This window comes from Syngnathus scovelli, chromosome 2 (assembly GCF_024217435.2).
Source record: "Syngnathus scovelli strain Florida chromosome 2, RoL_Ssco_1.2, whole genome shotgun sequence".
In the NCBI taxonomy this organism is placed as follows: Eukaryota; Metazoa; Chordata; class Actinopteri; order Syngnathiformes; family Syngnathidae; genus Syngnathus; species Syngnathus scovelli.
The window spans coordinates 20,058,225-20,078,473 of record NC_090848.1 but is presented as its reverse complement, the minus strand read 5'-3'; the positions used below and the strand labels follow the sequence as shown (position 1 = coordinate 20,078,473).

The 20,249-nt window shown below is 39.7% G+C and overlaps 3 protein-coding genes across 3 annotated transcripts; all 3 read left to right on the top strand.

The window, feature by feature from the left end:
* Positions 1-790: 790 nt before the first annotated feature.
* exosc10 (exosome component 10) lies at positions 791-8,351 on the top strand. Its single transcript, XM_049752964.2, has 25 exons — positions 791-979; positions 1,626-1,762; positions 2,198-2,321; positions 2,408-2,512; positions 2,592-2,751; positions 2,907-3,015; positions 3,091-3,166; positions 3,661-3,771; positions 3,863-4,006; positions 4,383-4,573; positions 4,648-4,804; positions 4,947-5,095; positions 5,219-5,269; positions 5,361-5,472; positions 5,547-5,594; positions 5,678-5,735; positions 6,054-6,163; positions 6,258-6,350; positions 6,441-6,509; positions 6,577-6,682; positions 7,086-7,159; positions 7,631-7,805; positions 7,907-7,971; positions 8,062-8,138; positions 8,209-8,351. Exons 1-25 carry the CDS (start codon positions 854-856, stop codon positions 8,237-8,239), a joined length of 2,658 nt encoding a protein of 885 aa, XP_049608921.1. The 5' UTR covers positions 791-853; the 3' UTR covers positions 8,240-8,351.
* A 696-nt stretch (positions 8,352-9,047) lies between these two features.
* srm (spermidine synthase) lies at positions 9,048-13,456 on the top strand. Its single transcript, XM_049752965.1, has 8 exons — positions 9,048-9,279; positions 9,509-9,629; positions 9,728-9,820; positions 10,027-10,180; positions 10,381-10,464; positions 12,257-12,402; positions 12,483-12,605; positions 12,703-13,456. Exons 1-8 carry the CDS (start codon positions 9,149-9,151, stop codon positions 12,718-12,720), a joined length of 870 nt encoding a protein of 289 aa, XP_049608922.1. The 5' UTR covers positions 9,048-9,148; the 3' UTR covers positions 12,721-13,456.
* A 4,412-nt stretch (positions 13,457-17,868) lies between these two features.
* Positions 17,869-19,761, top strand: sst7 (somatostatin family member 7). The gene is made up of 2 exons (XM_049752966.1): positions 17,869-18,117; positions 19,046-19,761. The coding sequence occupies exons 1-2, from the start codon at positions 18,010-18,012 to the stop codon at positions 19,277-19,279; spliced, it is 342 nt and encodes a 113-aa protein (XP_049608923.1). The 5' UTR covers positions 17,869-18,009; the 3' UTR covers positions 19,280-19,761.
* The last annotated feature ends 488 nt before the right edge of the window (positions 19,762-20,249 follow it).

Below are 20,249 nucleotides of genomic sequence, written 5' to 3'. Positions count from 1 at the left end.
TCAATCCTGTACAAAAAAACAATTGAAGAGCACGTAACTGTGTAAAATACGTAATTTGGAAATGTTCAGAATAGATAAAAAAAAAAAACTTTAATCCCTAAACATATTTTTATCTTGACACTGCATTACTTGTTCTCAAATCTGATTTGGCGTTTATGAAAAGGAAGAAAATAATTACCACAAAATAAAGAGAATAGGTTGTTGGGAATAAGTTAACTCGATTTTTGGAATAAATATTAAAGTTTAGTTTAAACATGTAGAAATTAAGGTCAGTGCTTCCCAACAGGGAAGCCAAGTTGTTGTTCATAAACGGCCTATCCTGCATTCAGGTCACCCACAGATAATTTGAAGAATTTTAATTACCACCGGACAAACTACGCAAACTCCACACAGGAGGTTAGACACAGTGTGGCATACGTGCTCACCGCCATTTCAATGTGACGCCACAGAATAAGATGGCAAATGTCAACACCGCCTCCCAGTGGGTCCAGCATCTTGGTGCAGTCAAAAATTTGTCTGAAGTGCCCCTGAGTAAAACGAGCGTGATAATTCAGTGAAAAACATTCCCAATTACCCAAATGTCATGAAAGCCGAGCACATTTAAATGGTAAAAAAAAAAAACATCACAACCAACAACAATAATAACAACAACAACGTGCTATACTAATTACAGATTTGTTGCATACTGTTCATTCAAGATCATTTGAGACTGTAGTTGCGTTTTGTTGCCACTACCTGCCACATCGCTACCGAGCGTAAAATACATACTTGGGTCCGAATAGCGGCGTAAAAGAAGCAAACGAGGAAGCTCGTCAGTCCGTGTCTCACATGTACACAAAATACACACACCACGATGGCCTCTTTAAAAAATAAAAAGGCCGTCGCAAGCAGTAAGAAAGACGACACTAATTCCGACGTTCCAGAAGGAGAAGACAAAGAGTTCTGTCCTGGTTACAAAGACGTCGATGATTTCGTTAAAGTAAGTGTTTTGTCCGCGTGGGTTTTAAAGAGCAAGGAATAATGAGACTAACAACGTGGATGCACGTTACTTCGTTTTGGTTTCGCTTCTATTTCAGTAATCGATATTTTAACTAAAACTAGTAATATTGTGTTAAAATGTCTGTACGAGTGGTTATTGGCCGTCGTCGATTAATCGATTCAGTGTTATAAGACGTTAAAAGGACTAAAGACATGTTTTATTATAAATTAATTTTATTGTTATAAACGATATTCTTTTACATCTAACAACACATTTTCAAGGGGCTCTCCGGGCTACCTTACCTACTGAGGATGAACTTGACAACTGCATCGACACAAATGAAGACGCTCAAATGAAACGTCACAATACACAAAATAGGACATCTTAATTTTACCTAATATCTTGGCACTGCTGTCTTGTTAGTCAAGTACCTTGGATACATATGTTTGATTTGAAAATTTATTTTTTGTTACCTAAAAACAGAATGTATATAAATGCATGTAGGCCTACCGTTACACCCCAAGTAATATATAACATCTCCGATGCATGACTGTTTAAAGAATATTTTGATAACTCTGACCTGGGATGCACATAAAAGCAAAAGCATCCTTGAATGTCTAAAGTGACACCTGTCTCTTCTTTGCAGTATGGGTTGGGCTCAGTGTTGTTGGCCACCAAAGCATCTGGCGGCCTGCCTCAAGCTGGAGACGACTTTGATTTCTATCGGAGCTTCCCCGGTTTTCAGGAATTCTGTGAAGTTCAAGGAGATCAGCTCTTGCTTTGGTGAGTTCTTCAAGCATGATGATTCTCCCTTTGAGGCAATAAACCTCAACCTGTCAGAGACATTCCCTGTGGTATTTCCGCAGGCATTTACATCTGCATCTAATACACATTGTAGAAAATCATGTATTTAAATGTTTTTAATGAGACACCAATTTAATAGTTGTGCCAAGGTATTCCACCTGAAAGACTTAAATAGATTAAAGTGCAAAATACTTAATATTTGATTCTAAATCACTGTCAGTAAAGGATTTTCTGAAGTCTTATTCATCGAAATGTATTTTATCTGTTCCAATACTTTTGCACATCTAATACGCTAGTACCAGATTCACACGTATATAACTGAATATGAAAGTGGAACTATTGATTCACATTCCTCTTTTGGATGTCTTTCGGAGAGGAGTAGGCTGTATCTCCTGACATGTATCTCTGTGTTAGCATGAGTCAGATCATGCAACATCACAGCTGCCGATCTCGCATGAGAGACTGCGATAAGCTCACCGGGCTGGAGGAGAGGTTTGACTTGGTTGTGGACTCCAACGATGTAATCCTGGAGAAAGTGGTATGTGCTACCATTTTTCAGTGTCACAGATTGTGTTACAAAATGCTTACTACAAAGCAACTTGAGAAATTGCATCCAAATCTCAGGGGATTCTTCTGGATGAGGCTGATGGCGTAAACAGGAGCCAGCAACCTGTCATGCCCGCAGGCTTTCAGCCTCCCAAGATTGTCATCTCCAGCTGGAATCGCAAGGTTGGCCCATTCGCCTCCCATCGTCTAGATATGTTTGTCTGTCTCTCATCTGAGCTAAAACGGTCCTTGTATTGATCAGGGCTCGAGTTCTGGAAGTCGCTCTGAGACGTTCAGGCTTCTCCAAGCCAAGAATATCCAAAGGCCTCAGCTGAAATTCAAGGAGAAAGTTGACAATAGCAACACACCATTTATTCCCAAAATTTTCATCAAGCCCAATGCGCTCAAACCACTACCCTCATGTAAGATATTCTTCATATTATGTATAGCTATTGTAATATGCGTGAGATGTTAGCACAAAATATTTCATATCTCTCAAGAGTTAAAATGTGGTTCCATTGAGTGTTGTTTTTCCATTGCTTACCAGTTCTCTTGCTCCTTTTTGTCCTGAGGACAGATTTCACCACCAAACACATGCGGAAAGAGAGACCGGAAGATCTTGATGTCCCGGCGGCGCTGGCTGACTTTATTCACCATCAGCGAACACAAGAACACATCGAAGACATGTAAGAAGTTTACCATCATGGACTGTTTTTACCCTTTGCTGTTTTTTTAAAGTCACTTAATCTTTTCTCCAATAGGTTTGCGCACCCTTACCAGTTTGAATTGGATCATCTTACAGTGCCTGATAGCCTTCTGTCCAAGACGGAGCCCAAGGTAGGTAAACTGAAGCCTTTCAGCCATACCATCCTGTCATTATCTCATCATTGTGAGATGTAAATTTAAAAGTCGTTAATTAACTTGTTTTGCCTTTCAAAATGGCACCGTTCAATAGCCAGAATAAATGACAGTTAACAACATTCCCGCATTTTGTAAGGAAAACAAATTCTGAATTATTCTGGCAAAATTCTGGCACTCAAAAAAATTAAATATCTTAGTTTTTTGATATAGGATTAAACCCCAATTGTCCACTTCTGGTGGTCATGTTTATTGTGTGTGATGTCTTCGATTTGATGGAAGGTGCCTTACAAGAGTTTTTAATTGTCATGTTTGCGTTCTTAAATCTGCAGGCTGGTTATAAAATAGAGCTTGACAGCACTTTAGTTGAAAATTCCACTTGTGTGAATTTCAAATTATATTAATTATATATTTTAAAGCACGTGTCCCTGCCAACAGATGTTGGTCTCACTCACATCTGTTTACAATTGTAGATGTACAAACCTATAGAAGAGACTCCCTGCTCGTTCATTGAGACACTGGAAGATCTAGTGGCTCTGAGTGAGAAGCTCAACGAGGTGTCTGAATTTGCAGTGGATCTCGAGGTACATACAATTTCAGTTTGACACAAAATCGATGCCAATGATCAAAGCCCGATATTATTTGCCAGCTAACATCTCGCCAACTGCTTGACAGCACCATTCATACAGGAGCTTTCTGGGAGTTACCTGCCTGATGCAGATTTCCACCAGAGAGCAGGACTTCATCATTGACACCTTGGAGCTCCGCAGTGAGATGTACATCCTGAATGAGTCCTTCACCAACCCCTCCACAGTCAAAGTATTGCCATTGCTTTGCTAATTATCTTTTTTTTGAGGGGGGCGTTGTTTATATCAAGATGACGCTTTGTGGGGACATCATACTAATCATTTAATTGATTACAATTGGTTCAGGATTATTTATCATTATTTGTGATTCAGCTCTTCAATCTATTTTTTGAAACTGATACTGATCATTTTTGCCAGCGTTATCGTGTCGTCTGTATCATTGCATTGAAATGCTTGCACAATGACGCATCGGTAAAGGTGGCAACCCGCCTACAGTTTATTTCCTTCTTTGAGTGTTTTATGCAGGTGTAGTCTGGCCAGGTTTGTGTTAATTGAATCCAATGCAATCATTATGAATTCATGCGCTGTTCGCTGATTTCGACCGTCAGGTGTTTCACGGAGCAGACTCGGACATAGAGTGGCTCCAGAGGGACTTCGGCTTGTACGTGGTCAACTTGTTTGACACGCACCAGGCCAGTCGAGTGTTGAACCTGGCCAGAAATTCGCTTGACCACCTGCTCAAGCACTACTGTGGCACAGATGCAGATAAGCGCTACCAACTCGCTGATTGGAGGATCCGGTATTGTGCCTTTTTCGGTTTGATCTTGTTCTGTGGATGCTGTAGTCGCTCAAACCACGGCCTTGATTCCACAGGCCCCTGCCGGATGAGATGGCGCACTATGCCCGCAGCGACACCCACTATCTCCTCTACATCTATGACTGTATGAAGGCGGAGCTCTTGGACTTCAACCATGGCCAGCCCGGTCTGCTGCAGAGTGTCTGGAACAAAAGCAAAGACATTTCCCTGAAAGTTTGTACAACTTTGACTCGCTGCTCCAAAGAAATTGAAATGCCACTTTGATATAGTCGTCTTTAGCGCTTGTCCTCTCTCTCTCGTGCGCTCACTCTCTCTAATATTTCTCTTAATTCTCACTGTTCCTTCTCCCACACAGAAATATGCAAAGCCAATATTCACTGAGGAATCTTATCTGGAGGTCCAGAAGAAGCAGAAAAGGTCTTTTAACACCCAACAGCTCGCTGCCTTCAGACTATTGTTTGCCTGGAGGGACAAGCTGGCTCGGCAGGAAGATGAAAGCACTGGGTAGGGTGTTTGGAGATGGCTCGCAACTGTTTCAGACAGGTTTTCACAGCCCACGCGTTCAGTGGAAGATCTTACTGTACTCTTCTCAACACAGTTGATGTTTTTTTCTATCTTTTTTGGTAGATATGTCTTGCCCGCCCACATGATGATCAAGATATCTGAGGAGCTGCCCAAGTAAGTTGCCTCAGTCTCCTCACTCATCTATTTGTTCAGTCACTTTTTTAATTCATAAACTCACCACCGTGTTTTTTTATTTTCTGCTCAGAGAGCCTCAGGGCATCATTGCCTGCTGTAACCCTGTCCCCCCGATGGTGAGGCAGCAGGTCAATGAGCTCCATTTATTAGTGCAGGAGGCTCGAGAAATGCCTCTCCTCAAGGTGAGAAGCATTCCACCCCATCAACTCTTGCCCTGTTTATGTCATTCGTCACCACTTTGGGTTTCTGCACGCAGGTTGAAATTGCGACACCTAAAACAAAAGGACTCGCACCAACAAGGACGGTGAGAAACCTGTCAGTCGCAAAAGAGTAATTTGCATGCAGTAGATGTTTGGAATTATTATAATTTTGCTGTTCATTTTTCAGACGAAGGTTACGTTGTTTGGCCCTCATGATACATCCAGGGTTCACATTGCTGATGATGGTGAGCTGTACTCTATATACACACGTTTATATATATATATATAAAAAAAAACAGGTTCCATCCATCAAAAAACGTTAGCTGGCTGTGATGCACATGTTGAAGCAACGTTTTTTTTTTCTACCTAATCAACTGATGATTAAAAATAAACAGTTCTTGAAGACTAGTGGCAAATGTATTGAACCTAAAAGTTACATGGAACCAAATTGTATTTGGGTACCAATTCTTACGTGAAGCAACAAAGGGGTTAGGACACTTTGAACCACACTTTGAGATTCCTTGGCTTTAGCCATTTATCTGTCACCTCTTTTTCCTCCTCAGAGCTGCCTGTTAAACAAGGAGTGCTCTTCTCTGATGACGACCACAAGTCTGACACGGATGTTGAGAAAATACGTAGTCTTGTGGCATCTGCCAAAATTACTTTGTTTGAGGTAACCTTAAGCTTTCTTCCAAATGTATTCATTATAAAGCTTTAGGTAGCTAGGTGAGCCACTAGTAGATAAGGTTTTTTTTTCTTGTTTTCAGGAGCCCGTAGCAAAAGAAATCCTAGAGTCCCTTTCTGTGGCTCAAATGAAAGCTAGACGAATTATCGAGTCCTTTGAAAACCCTTTTCGAATGGTAAGTGTTGACCAGACACCAGCCCAGCAGACCATGTTGGTTATCATGTAAACCCAGGCAAAATATTTACTTGGTCTTCTGTGATTCCAGTACTTGCCTTCCAGTGGCGTGCACGTCAATGAGAATGCAAAGTCAGACCCTTCTTCAAAGATATTTGAGGTACAGCAAAGTAAATGCAGCAATAGCTTGAAGCAAATGCGGACAAGCAAGCTTTCTGGTTTTTCAGATCAGTCAAAGATGGAAACTGCGGACTATGGAACAACAGCAGAGGGAGCTAGAGTTAGCAAAGAAAGCCAAGGAGGAAGCAAAGCAACAGGCAAAGAAGGCAGCAGGTAACATTGTCTTGAATTTCCGAGTAAGTGTGACCAATTTGCTTATGATAGAAGCAAATTCAAATAAAATGTGAACCTAATCTGTAATGTTTATATACATGCGTGCGTCGTTGATTTATTTTATTTTTTTCCCCTCAACTATGCACCGATAGTAGGCAAGTACATGAACATGCAGTCAGAACTCGGTAACTTCCCCAAACAACCTGAGTTAACCTTGGGTCCTCCCTGACATTCAAAGATTGACTCCTCACCTCTACTCATTTGCTTTACACCAATTACTGAAGGGGCTCTGCTGCCATCTTGTAGCATCGTATACTGTCGAAGAACACAAAAGTCATTTGTCCATGCTTCCCCTTCAATACTAATGATTATCCAAATGCAATTTTATTGTTGCTTTCATCAGAGGAACGACGAAAGGCTAAAGAAAGCTACAAAGAGTCCCTGCAGAATGTGGCCACCGTACGCCAGCAAGCTGCTGTAAGTACTTTTTTCTTGTTTTTTGTCGATTCAGTTCTACTGCACTGTCGGTATCCCTTTTAGAAAATGTTCTAATCTACACCACCATGTTCCCGACGCATGGCTCACTTGAATGTCCACTCTGACATTTGATGACTCACAAAAGTGTACTGTTCTGTTTTTGCCTGTCACATGATGCATCTGGGGCAGAACGCTCAAATTGGAAAGCGATATGTCCGTCAAACACTTATGTTTTAGTTCCTCCACTGATCCCCACCCAAGTTGTTCAGCTTGACAAGCACAAAAAAGATCCATCCGCTAGTCTGTTTGTATATTGACAATAATACGTGAATAGACATAATTTGTCGATGAAGGTTTTGCTCATAACTCGAATTGTTGGCAAACACGTGTGTTCATAAGTTGAGGTTTTGCTGCGCATTGTATCTCATACAAACTCTAGTGATGATAATAGTGGCGCACCCATTTGATCAGGAATGTGCAAAAGTGGATGGAAAGAAACGTGAGAGGGTCCCCAGTGAGCCTGGAGAGTCGACTCCCAAGCCGAGTAAGAAACTGAAATCAGCAGAGAAGAAAAAGACCAAAGCTTCTCCTCAAGAAAGCTTCAAGCCTTTTGACTACAGCCAGTCAGACCTCAAAGTGTTTTCCGGTATGGTGTTTCTCAATTTTTATTTAAATAGTAATAAGAATTTTACCACCGGGTTATGTTATTCAGTATATATGCTTAACCAGTGGTTTTGTTTTGTACAGATACTAAATCAAAGGACAACTCACAGTTTGATCCAAACAGGCAAGCCTGTGACCCTAAGAAAAAGGTAGTACATTTATTTATTATTATTTAAAACAGTTGTGCATAATTTACCTGTTTGTTAGTGCTTAGTAGATTGTTTTTTCTAATCTTACAGAAGATGGCGGGTGGGAAAAAGAGTCATTCAGGTGCTGGAAATAGAAGTATGTCATACCTAGCCGGAACTTCAAACAGGTAAATGTTATATTGTAAACATATATATTTTTAACCATCCCATGATCATTATTTCTTATTTTTTAAACAGAGGATTTCGACACAACTGGCCTAAAAGATAGAGATGTTCTTTTATGCCCTGGGATTTTATCATTTTTTTATTTCAATTTTTTTTCCTCATCTGTAGGAATGTTTTCCTTGTGAATACATATTAAAAAAATCTGTTAATAAAAATCGATTGGCTGTCACTTTGTTCCGAAAATATATTTAATATACAGAAACGTTTAAAAAGACTTCACAAATGCTGAGAGAACTCAAAGTTGTGACTTTGTTCCCAAACTCAGCAGAATAATGCTTCTTGCCACACAGCTTGGTTGATCAAGGTGCAGATGAAGAAAGGACCACCAAGCCAAGAAGCTTGTCATGGTCATCCCAATTTGCAGATCTGAACACAATTGAAAACTTCTGCATTACTCTGGACTCGCCAAGATAGTCAAATAAGTATGCGCACATTGAAGAAGGAATTAAAACGGATGAGCTGCATAGATGGCATATTGACAGTATTCTTCGCTACCTGAGTTGAGACAAGCCATTTGGACCGAGCTCCAAGGACCAGGACAACTGTTTGGTATTCGGACTATGTGAGAAATTCTTCAACAGTGCTCGTGTATGTGTCATGGACCTGAGGATTGCATGAGAGAGAGCGAGACAGAGGGACCTCACACTATCCCGCACCATTGTCGTCCCTGTTCAGGACTGCGCAGGCGCACTGACTCCAACCTCGCTTCATCCTCACGTGGGTTTTGGGGCGTTGCCAGCGGTGAGAAGTCTAGCAAACTATGTTGCGTGTACTCGTATGCCCGTACCCCATTGGATGACTTAATTGTGCAGCGTGACGTCAGGCGTCTGCTATTCGTTCCGAGGGGAAGCAGCATGTATGGCTGTTAGTCATATCGTAAGTGTCAAAACGTTATCGCGTGTCACGTTGGCTGGTTTACAAACACGTTTACCTGAGCTCGAGGGCGACCGGCATGGACAATATCAGAGACGGCTGGTTTAAGGAGACGTGCACACTATGGCCCGGCCAAGCGACCAGTCTCCAAGTAGACGAAGTCCTCTATCACAAGAAATCCAAATTTCAAGATGTGCTGGTGTTCAAAAGGTGAGTTCTTTACTGTTTCTGCACTGTGCTAACGCTGCTAGCTTCAGTGGGCTACCTGCTGTATTTGTATCACCAATCTATCTATTTAAGAAATTTAAGATAATAACGCAACACCTTCCTAAAATAACTACGATCGGTAAACTTTGTTATCCTAAGGATGTGTACCGTTTTTGTGCAACGATGTGGAGAGGTTATGAGCTCTACTGTAAAGGACGCTTTTCTCTTACAGTAAAACGTACGGCAATGTGTTGGTACTTGATGGAGTGATCCAGTGCACGGAAAGGGATGAGTTTGCATATCAAGAAATGATTGCCAACCTTCCCCTGTACAGCCACCCTTGCCCCAAGAAGGTAGCAGAATCATTTAATCGGAAAATGACATCTATTTAATGTGATATTGTCTTTTGTCAATCCTTGAGCATTGTAAGACGTGTCTCACCTATTTAAAGGTTCTCGTTATCGGTGGTGGGGATGGTGGCGTGCTGAGGGAAGTGGTGAAGAATCCACAGGTCGAATCTGTGGTTCTCTGTGAGATCGACGAGGTGAGGGACAATTTTGTGCTGAAATGGAAGTTGTTGGGGTTTTTTTTTGCACAACTTGCTGTTCTCTAACGTTGAGCTGAACAGTAAATTTCACAAAGTTATCAAAGAGTTCATCAGTAAACTCCCTTGTTCATTTATGACTTATTTAAACCGTTGTCCCCATCATGCTATGTTCACAGCAAATGCCACATTTATCTCCTGTGTAGGACGTCATTGATGTCTCCAAGAAGTTCCTCCCGGGCATGGCGAAAGGCTTTTTCAGTCCAAAGCTCACACTCCATGTTGGAGACGGATTCGAGTTTATGAAGAAAAACCAAGATGCCTTTGACGTTATTATTACGGATTCTTCTGACCCTGTTGGTAAGTCTAATAAGATCTTACAAAGTGTGTTTGTGTCTATCCTGGAAGTGGTCCGTTCGCCATTGCCCTGTTTAGATCCGGGGATATTGGTAACATGTGTCAACCGTAGGCTCGCAGGGAGCCTCTTGTATAATTAAGAACTGTACAAACAAGTGTGACTTGACTTGAGTCTTAAGATTTTTATTGTGCTCATGTTGCAGGCCCCGCTGAGAGTTTATTCAAGGAGAGTTATTATCAACTGATGAAGACAGCATTGACAAAAGGCGGAATTCTCTGCTCTCAGGGTACATTTTATTGCATTTCTTTTAGGATTAACGTAAAAAAATTTTTTTATCAGAAAATCTGTTTTGATTAAAAAAAAAAAAAAAGCGAGTCCATCCATAAAAATCATGCCACTTTAAAATACTTTTTATAAACATGTTTTCTTGGAGCGATGTCTGAAATTGGCTTATTGTAGTGTGGGAATAAACTCTTAGCACCAGACCCTCTCAAACTGACACATAACATATGAAACTTGATTGTAATCCTACTGATCGGAATAGAAATGAATCATATCACAGCCCATGTATCGAGATTTATGTGTTGCATCAGTTTTTCTTGAGAAATACACACCCTTAATTTCTTCTCTGTGTATTTCTCCAAAGAAATACACTCTCTTTCAGGGTTTCTCAACTAGCATGAGAAAGTGGGACCGATCTTAATGTCTATCTTAATGTTTTTGTTTTGTCTGGTGTGGTATTGTAACAAAAATGTAAACCAGTAAGTAAGTAAACAAAAATGTAAGCAAAAGGAAAAAGAACCCCCCTCCCCCCCATGGTAACTTTAGTTCGAAATATTGTTTTCCAAAAATATGGAAAAACGACTTTGGCAAATATGCTACTATGTGGCCTCTTTCGGGGTTTCTCAAATAGCACGAGAGAGGGGGACCGACATTTTCCTATCTTAATGTTTTTTCTGGTGTGGTATTGTAACAAAACTTTAAACCAGACGGGCGAACGATATATATTTGGAGACTATATTTGGAAAAAAACCCTTGCAAACTTCATTGACAACTTTTACAGGTGTGTTGCCAACAGTCTTGGCTCTGATTTATTGTATATTGCATGGATGATTGTATTTATTAAATAACTGATTATTTTTCTTCTCCCCTGGATATTCCTTTCAAATATCCCTCATACTGATGATGAACAAATATTATGTGGATTCAAGAGACCAAGATAATATTCTATAGCCTGAAGCCACGTGCCTAAAAGTGTGTGCTGACTGCTTCGCTTATGTGACATACGTATGTTGCATAAGCCACACATGCACACGGGGATCCTATAACCGTGCAGACATATGAGAACAGTGAGGGGCTAAAGCATTACTGCAGCAGTACATTTCTGCCAGCGGGAAGCACATAGGAAACTCTTAAGAGTGGTACCTTCATCACCCACTACAAAATGGAATCGGGTTACACCTAATATGAGGAAGGCCTGTAATTCACCCACGTCACTTATATACTTGGTTAAAATTTTATTTCGGAAAATGACCAAAATGATCCTAAAATGGGTCCTAAAAGCCAAAATGGCTGACCGCTCATGTGTGTCTTTCTGTTACTTTTCAGGAATGGGTATTTTTTGTGTGTGCGTGTATGGGTCTCCCAATGAGAGCCATGCCATGGGCAAAGATTCCCGTGGGTGCGGTGTTTGCTGCCAGGGACATCAATTTTTACCATTGCAGACAGGGCTGCAAAATGTATGCATTTATTTGTACCGCTAAATTATCTGTCGACCAGGTATTTTCAAGGGTAATTGTGATGAGTTTGCAATGATATTGTTTACAAACATAGTTTAACGTTAGTGTCTATTTTCGGTTCATACTATGAATTTTGGCAGTTCAAAATATTTTTAGAGCGTTTTTGTCCTTAACACCTGAGAATGTCTTGGATTGACTGTAATGCAAAGGAAACTAAGCAATCTGAAGAGCCATTTGGCCAATTTATCCCTTCCATGTTTCAGTCTCTGTGTGAAATTTGACAAAATATATCCCACACGCACCAGTGCTCATTTTAGACTGTTCTTGTCATGTGTGCAGGAGAGTGTCAATGGCTACATTTGGACCTGATAAAGGAAATGCAAACCTTTTGCAAAACCTTGTTCCCAGTGGTGGACTACGCCTACGGTACCATCCCAACTTATCCCAGTGGCCAAATTGGATTCATGCTCTGCAGTAAGAATCCTGTGAGTGTCCCGTTTCCCCAGACCCCAGAAATAAACTTGCTCGCTTATTTCCCCTCGACTGATTTAAATGATTATTTCAGGAAACGCAATTCCAGAAGCCGGTGAAAGAGCTGTCAAAGGGAGAACTGGAAAGCATGAACCTGAAATATTATAATACAGAGATTCACAAAGCAGCATTTGTCCTTCCTGAGTTTGCAAGAAAGGTCAGTGTGCTTAACAAATGATGGAGGGAGGGGAGATACCATTTTCAAGAAAAGTAGGTCTGATCCTTTCCTACTTTCTTTCCACGGTGATTAACAGGTCCTCAAAGAAGCGTGATTGGCCACAGCAGAGCAGCGGGTTCATCCTCCCCCAGCTCCAAAAACAGCTTCCCCTCCTCTTCTCAGCACCCTTTTAAGTGTAGTTTCCTCAAGATTTCAGGAAGAGTTTGTAAAGTGGGGTCGGTCAGTCGCCCCCCGTTTCTCTCCACCGTTCCAGACTGAAACACCACCCGTGTTTATTTCCTCATGCGTTGCATTACTCATGTTCATCATAATGTCGTCTCATAAACAAATGATGACGATCCCATCCAACCCTGAGCTCATGCTCAAGGACTGTACCGTTTCAAAATGTGTTCTAACATTGCATGTAATTGCAATGTATCGCTGCAGTTTCAATGGAAATATTCTGTGCTCATTGGAATGTTAGCGCATACCGGCTGCGTATGTCGAGTATACAAACACACCCTCATATATTCAGAAAAGATTGCTCCGCAATAGGTTCTCAATCTGGTTGTGTACGTATTAATGTATGAGATAGCATTTGCTGCCTTTAAAAACCCAATAACGGCTTCATACTCGCTTTTGGTATGAATGATACATTTCATTTTTAGAACAGAAGCTGCAACATTTGTTCAAAAGCTAAGTTATGCAATTACTGGGGGTTTGGCTAACTGTGGGAAGCCATTATATTACAGTGTGGTTGCTTAGCTAACATCTGAAACCAATTACTGTGAATCTTATAGGATTTTTTTTTAAATAAAACTCATTCATTGTAATAAATCTGTTGAATCAAATCAATTGTGACTTTGAAATGTACAGTGACATACTTTTGCATAGTTCTGGCTGCAAAGCTCAATCCATTTTCAAAGGTCTCTGCAATTCCCAACCACTGAGCCATCCGATTGGGTACAACAAATGGTACGTTTATAATGTCCGTCTATGCCAGCAAAATATAGTGAAGGCAGTTGCAGAACATTTGAGTGCTCATCCACTGAATGACAGAAGCTTTGTTCACCTGTTACTATTTACCAAAATAATAGATTTTTTTCAATTAAACGGTGGCCAATCATAGGCCTGACAAAGACTGCTCTGAGCTTGTTAGTCTGGAATCATCTTTGCATACAGTCAAGGGTATGAATGATTTTTAATGAGTTTTGTATTTAATTGCCGCCACTATATATATGTAATTAAGATGTTGAGGCAATGTTACAAAATTATAACACAGAGGTACAGACATCTTTTGGGAGGGGGTTTCTGTCTCTGTTGCACTTTCATGTTCCAGACACTAGATGACAGCCTTTAATTTGATGTCGGTCCAAGTGAGGTTTCAATGTTTTTGCATTTCTCCACTTAACATTTATCACAAATTTTCTTAAATTATTATTTAATGTACTTGTTATTGGCTGTAATGTCAGTTATTGATTTCCTCGTGTTGATTTTACAGATGGAACGTTTTTAAATTGTAGTTTTAGCTATGCCAGCAGATGACAGTAGTTATCTGAATTGCAGAGATTTGCAAAATGGAATCTCAGAAAGAATTTGTTCTCTTTGGAGAAAAGGTTATATCTTCTGACAATTTTTTTTTTCATAACAAAAGAAAAAAAAGTGTATTGTGAATATCATACCAAGACAAGCAAAACCAGTCAAGCATAAAACGGAACTTCAAAAAAGTGCATAAGCAGAAATGCTGGTAAATAATACAGAAATAATAAATACATCAATAAATAAAAGCTGATGAATGTCTGTTATATAATAAAGAAGCTGCAATCTTCAATTCAACAATAAGGAAGATTATGCACTATACCCAAATGTACGTAAGTAATCTCCAGTACAACTTCATTCTCTTTCTTTTGAAAATATGACACTTTTTTTTCTCCCCCTGAAAAAGCTCCAGATTTACTCTGAAAATATACAACACGTTTTAAAAGATATAGTCGACAAGAAGAAATGTCCCGATCTGGAGATTGGGTCGACTCGATCTTTTCCTGTTTTCCGGTGATCGGAGATCGGCTACATTAGCTGACGAGTCGTGCCGAGCTTTACGGTAACTGCCGTAGTTACGGTTGACGGTAGATGTGCAATACTAACCTCCGTGGCGGTGCAAAGCAAGATTGCTAAAGCAAAGAGACAAATACGCCAACGAAAACAAGAGGGCAAAGAAGATCACAGAAAGGTTGATCGAATGTATTGCTCTTGACAACCAGTCCATCTCAGTATCATTTGGATAGCACTTTGTTTTTGATAATACTGTACCAAGTCAGTGTTTTTCGTTTTACCTTTGTCTAAAATGTTAAATTGAAGCTGACCTTTAATTATCAGTGAAATTTTGATTTCATGGGATTTACAATAATAGTAGTAATATTCATTGATGAAATCTTGTAAAATGTTGAGTTACTTGCTCAAAATAAATGTCAGTTTTATAAATTTTAATACTTAAGGCAAAATATCGGATCAGGACTCGAAATCAGATCCGATTTGAGGTTAAAAGATCGGATAGGGATTGGAGGCCTAAAATGCAGATCGGGACATTCCTACCTACAAGTCTTTCACAAAAAATAATGTTCTTATGATGGACCAATATTTATCTGAATATATATCTTATATATCTTTATATACATATAACCTATACTCCAAAGCACATTAGTATACAAACCTTTCCTACAAAATATGCAGCTATTTTTCGAGAAAATTTTACAAGACTGAGACTTTATTTGTAGAAGATGCATGACCGATTTTGCAAAATATAATGTTTTATAGGAAATACACATTTTTAATAAAAAACAAAAGCTATTTTTACCATTAGACTGACACTTTTCTAAAATATATTACTTTTCTTTCTCTTTCAAAAACATATACAACTTGCATGTCATTGTCTATTTATTTATTTTTACCAACATGGCCCTAATCCCCTTTCATAGTGCATGTGCTAGCACTGGAAGTCATGAAGTCAGGTACATCACCCATAATTCATGCAGACAACATTGTCGGCCTCTGTGTCACCATCATTAAGGAGTGACATTAATACTAACATGCAAGACCAGAATAGCCAACATATTAACTGTAATAATCACATCAATTCACGCCATGCCAAGTGATGTCATCTCCTGGACGGTAGACAAACTTGATACGCTTGACACTTCACTTTATTTGTAGTTTTTTCATCTCTGGATTAATCTCCAAATTGGCTCGGGGACATCCAGACATCAAGTAGTGAGTGAGCCAACCATGTTAAAAACAGATCCAAAAGCACAGCCAATCAATTTTTACACAGCAACCAAGATGGACCGACTGGAATGGAAGGGAGGCTCTGATCCCCGTAGGTGGCTTCGTCTGCACACGTCACAACATCTTAATTGTCAGGTGTCAAGACATAGCTACTGCAAATGTTAGCAACTTTTAATCACTTTTCAAATGCACAAATTTTTTCGAGCAAAATGTGTGCGTGTGTGTGCGTGTGGCGGCACCATTTGCCTAGGAAAAAAGGATCTGCATCAAACTTTTGGAAAGAAAACATAACCACTGAAATTGCACTGACAATTAATGATCATCAGCATGTCTTACTTACTAAGTTCATGTTTATGTATTTATATCCGTTCATGTTATGCTTTGTAAGAAACTATGCACTAAGCTAAAATACAATACCTACTGTTCATTGACAGAAGTATCGTCTTATAAGGGTATAGTGATTAAACATTGCATGTTACTTTATTTCTAAACAATGAGTTATTAGAGTAAATGATTAATTTAACACCAGACACTTTTGCATTAATAACTGGGTCTAAACTAAAACAATCAAAATGTGCCCTACAGTGTTCAAGCCCAGTAAAGCCCATAATAGAACAATTTGTTAAATTCGCTCATGCAATGGTCTCCATGGACAACTTCAAACTAAGGGTAAAAGATGTTTTGATAAATCATCAATGAACTGCATCCCAATTGCCACCATTACCTGATGGCAACTTTTGTTCAAGCAAAATGCGACTTTTCTTAATTGATCAAATGGATGACAGAGTGGGTATGCTAATATATGATCTAAAGTTATCTGCTGTTCCTACAACTTAAATAAGTGTCAAGAGTTGATGTGATGTGAACTGTTTTGTTTGAGTGGGAGGCCACATGTAATTAAGTCAGTATTTACGGCACATACATGGCACACCTGACGATTTGTCACGGCTGCAGCAAGTGGTATCTGATGAAGTTATGTAGTGCAGGGATAGAATGTTTGTTGTAGAGTGATCCCGTCTATATTTGTAGTTTGGTATTTGTGAATTCGCCCATTTGTGTTTTTCCCCTCTCTGGAAAAATTCTCCTATGTGCTGTTTTGGTGCTCCCTCTGGTGGCATCTTGGTGCCATGGAAGAATGTTGATGTGAGTTAAAGGTTTTTCATAAAAAAAAAAAAAAAAAACATTTGCCACCATCTTGTGGGATCTATTGCTCTAAGTAGACCATTTTTTCTCTTCCCCTCCTCTCAGCCTAAAGCAGACAAAATAGATGGGATAGAAACTTGTTACAAAGGAAACGTTTCGTGATATAACTTATTTACTGCAATCAAAATAGACTGAATTGTAGTAGATAGCTACTGATTACACTAAAAGTTGCAAGATGAAAGCAACTGACTGTCTCACTATGACAGCTGAAGTTCTTTTCAAAGCACACTCAGCACCTGTTAGAGCACCATTGTTCATGACAGTACATGGAAATTGGATCGTTAGATTGAAGTGTTAGGTTAAACCTCAACTCCGTCTCCTTGCTGAAGAAAATTGTCTCGGTCCTTCTTTCCAAACATTTTCTCGGGCCATATTTCGACGTCTTGTTAGGTCCGGTGTAAGACCGTTCAATTGTCATTTGAAGGTGTCACACAGCCCATTAGAAGCCGTGTGACACAAACGCCACATCGTTGACAACAAGTCAGCTTCTCATCATCTATGTTTGAGTGGTGCTTTGGAGGAAAATATGACCTTTGGATTGGCTATGTTTGTGGATCATCACCTAAGATTTTTCAAATGTTTTTTTGTGGGGGTGGTGACGCATCCACTACTGCAGATGAACCACATGGATGTGTCCACCTTGTCATGAAAGTTAACTGCTCTCTCTTTCCATTTGTTCTGCTCTGACCCTTCGCCTCCGCCCCCCCCCCCAAACTCACACACGCATACCCACTCCGTCACACTCCCACCACCTTCCACATCAGGCAGCCGTATAAAAAGAGTGAGGGGCTTAGAGGAAAAGCAGTACCTCTCCGACTTGTAAATCTTGGTGGCTATCGGCTGAGCTACTACTCTCACTGCTTCCATCTCCTGCTCTGGATTTCTGCCTGGTCCCAGCGGCTCTCTCCAAAGTCCCAGCATGCAGATCCTGGTGGTGTTAGCAGCTTTCATGGGGGTTCTGCTCAGTGTCAGAGCCGCTGCCGTGCTTCCTGTGGAGGACAGGAGCCCCATGCAGGGGCTGAACAGGGTGAGGATGAAACACTTTTTCTGTTATTGACCAATTTTGGGTGAATTCACAGACTAGTCTGCAGACAACATTGGATATAGCACACCTGCAAAATTATGTCTTTATGGAGCTAAAATGTTCCACTTTTGACTGACGCTGTCAGAGACGTGGTTACTTAACAATATGTTTATTATTGTGGTTCATTTGTTCGGCAAGTGCATTACATTATAGCAAAGAGGCACACATACAACTTTTCTTCACAGCTAATGCAAAAAAAGCACAAAAGAAAATAGACAAAAAACAAATACAAATAACTTGAGTCTTAATGGTTTATATATGTATAGACTATTTTGTAAATGCGTATGCATTTACTATGCAAAGTAAATGAAAATATAAAATAAATATGTAAATATGTTTATTATTCTGGTTCATTTGTTTGACAAGTGCGTTACATAGTAATAGCAAAGAGGCATACATAAAAAATGTCTTTACAGCTAATTCAAGAAAAACACAAATCAAACTAGATGAAACACAAATAAAAATAACTTGAGTCTCAATGGTTTATATATGTATAGGCTATGTTGTATATATGCGTATACATTTATGTATATATGTATGCATATGTATTTTTATATCAATGGACACATACAGCAATATTAAACATACATATACAATAACGAAATACATGTGTAACTAATGTAGAACTGTACTCCAATAATGTTTTTTATATTTAGAAGCAGTTTTCAACCAGAATAATTAATATATTGTTAAATAACTATAGGCGACACCAGAGAGCCAGGTGACAAATTGTGGCAGCATCTTTTGAACTGAAGATTATCATATTGAGCAGGTGTAGCTAATACCATGTCCAATATGGATAGACAGACAGTGATCGATAAATGGAAAATGAAAGTATCTGTAACTATGGGGTGCTACTCTGTTCCTATAGGGACTGGACCTAAGCAAACAGCGCAAAGAACTGATCCTGAAACTGGTGTCCAGCTTGCTAGAGGGGGCATTGGACACCAACGTGCTCCCAGAAGAGACGTCACCCGAGGAGCTGGAGGAGCCGCTGGAGTCGCGGCTGGAGGAGAGGGCTGTCTACAACAGGCTATCGCTGCCTCAGCGTGACCGCAAGGCACCCTGTAAAAACTTCTTCTGGAAAACTTTCACCTCCTGCTAACAAAAAAAAAAAAAAAAGAATCAGGCCAACCCACTGCCAGCCCCTCATGAACTGTAGTGGCACATCATCTCCACTTGTCAGACACGCAGCATTGATGGACTTCACGGGACACACTGTCTCTTATTAACACGTGTACTGTATTTATGTACCTATTTATTTGTGTATACTATGTATGTATTTAACAATGTGTTTATTTTCTTTTTAGAGTTCTGAATAAATCTTGTAATATTTGGACATGGTAAAATAAATACATCTGTCTTTCCACCTGCTTAGAAAATAGAAGTGTTGATTGGCAAAATGCAAGACTTGGGCTTTATTGTGGCTTATAATTGTGAGACTGTCGTAAAAAGCTGGGGTCATAAACAAGCAAAGCAAAACCATTTAGAAGTACTCAAGAAAATATATATACAGTTCTGCAAATACATTAAGCACTATTTAGAGGTACTGTACATGTTTGAGTAAAAACTCCATTTTTGAAATCACTCCCAATCTTGTTATTTTAGAGCATTTGTTTTCAGAAGATGAATGGTTCAAATACACCCCCCCACACACACACACACAAAACCTTAATGTTTTCTAGGCTCTTCATTTTTTCCCCAGAGCTGCATATTAATAATCAAGCAAAAGACAAAGAGATTGTGTCAGTATCACCAAATGTGATCTATCTGACTAATTTCATGAAATCAAAACATGCCCAGATTGCAGATGTAAAAGATAATCATCCTTTAGCAAACAACAAGGAATCTTTGGATTTATTGTCATTATGTCATCAATGCAGATCCCTTGTAACTACCATCCAATCCTGACAGCACTCCTTAATTATTCACGGCCAATTAAGCCTGAAGAGAAGAATTCATTTTCCAGTTTACGGAATGCCGTCACATTTGAATTCCCGCTGTCAAGAAAGATAAAAAAAAGAAAGTTTCTGCCCCATCACCTTGCTATTAGTGCTTCATCAGACACACTGTCC

Coding starts and splice junctions, on each gene's coding strand:
- srm (XM_049752965.1), top strand. CDS start 9,149: ATGGACAATATCAGAGACGGCTGGTTTAAGGAGACGTGCACACTATGG. Junction 9,821..10,026: donor TTCTCTGTGAGATCGACGAG/GTGAGGGACAAT, acceptor TCTCCTGTGTAG/GACGTCATTGATGTCTCCAA. Junction 12,403..12,482: donor TGCTCTGCAGTAAGAATCCT/GTGAGTGTCCCG, acceptor TGATTATTTCAG/GAAACGCAATTCCAGAAGCC.
- sst7 (XM_049752966.1), top strand. CDS start 18,010: ATGCAGATCCTGGTGGTGTTAGCAGCTTTCATGGGGGTTCTGCTCAGT. Junction 18,118..19,045: donor CCATGCAGGGGCTGAACAGG/GTGAGGATGAAA, acceptor CTGTTCCTATAG/GGACTGGACCTAAGCAAACA.
- exosc10 (XM_049752964.2), top strand. CDS start 854: ATGGCCTCTTTAAAAAATAAAAAGGCCGTCGCAAGCAGTAAGAAAGAC. Junction 2,322..2,407: donor ATGTAATCCTGGAGAAAGTG/GTATGTGCTACC, acceptor TCCAAATCTCAG/GGGATTCTTCTGGATGAGGC. Junction 6,683..7,085: donor ACAGGCAAAGAAGGCAGCAG/GTAACATTGTCT, acceptor TGCTTTCATCAG/AGGAACGACGAAAGGCTAAA.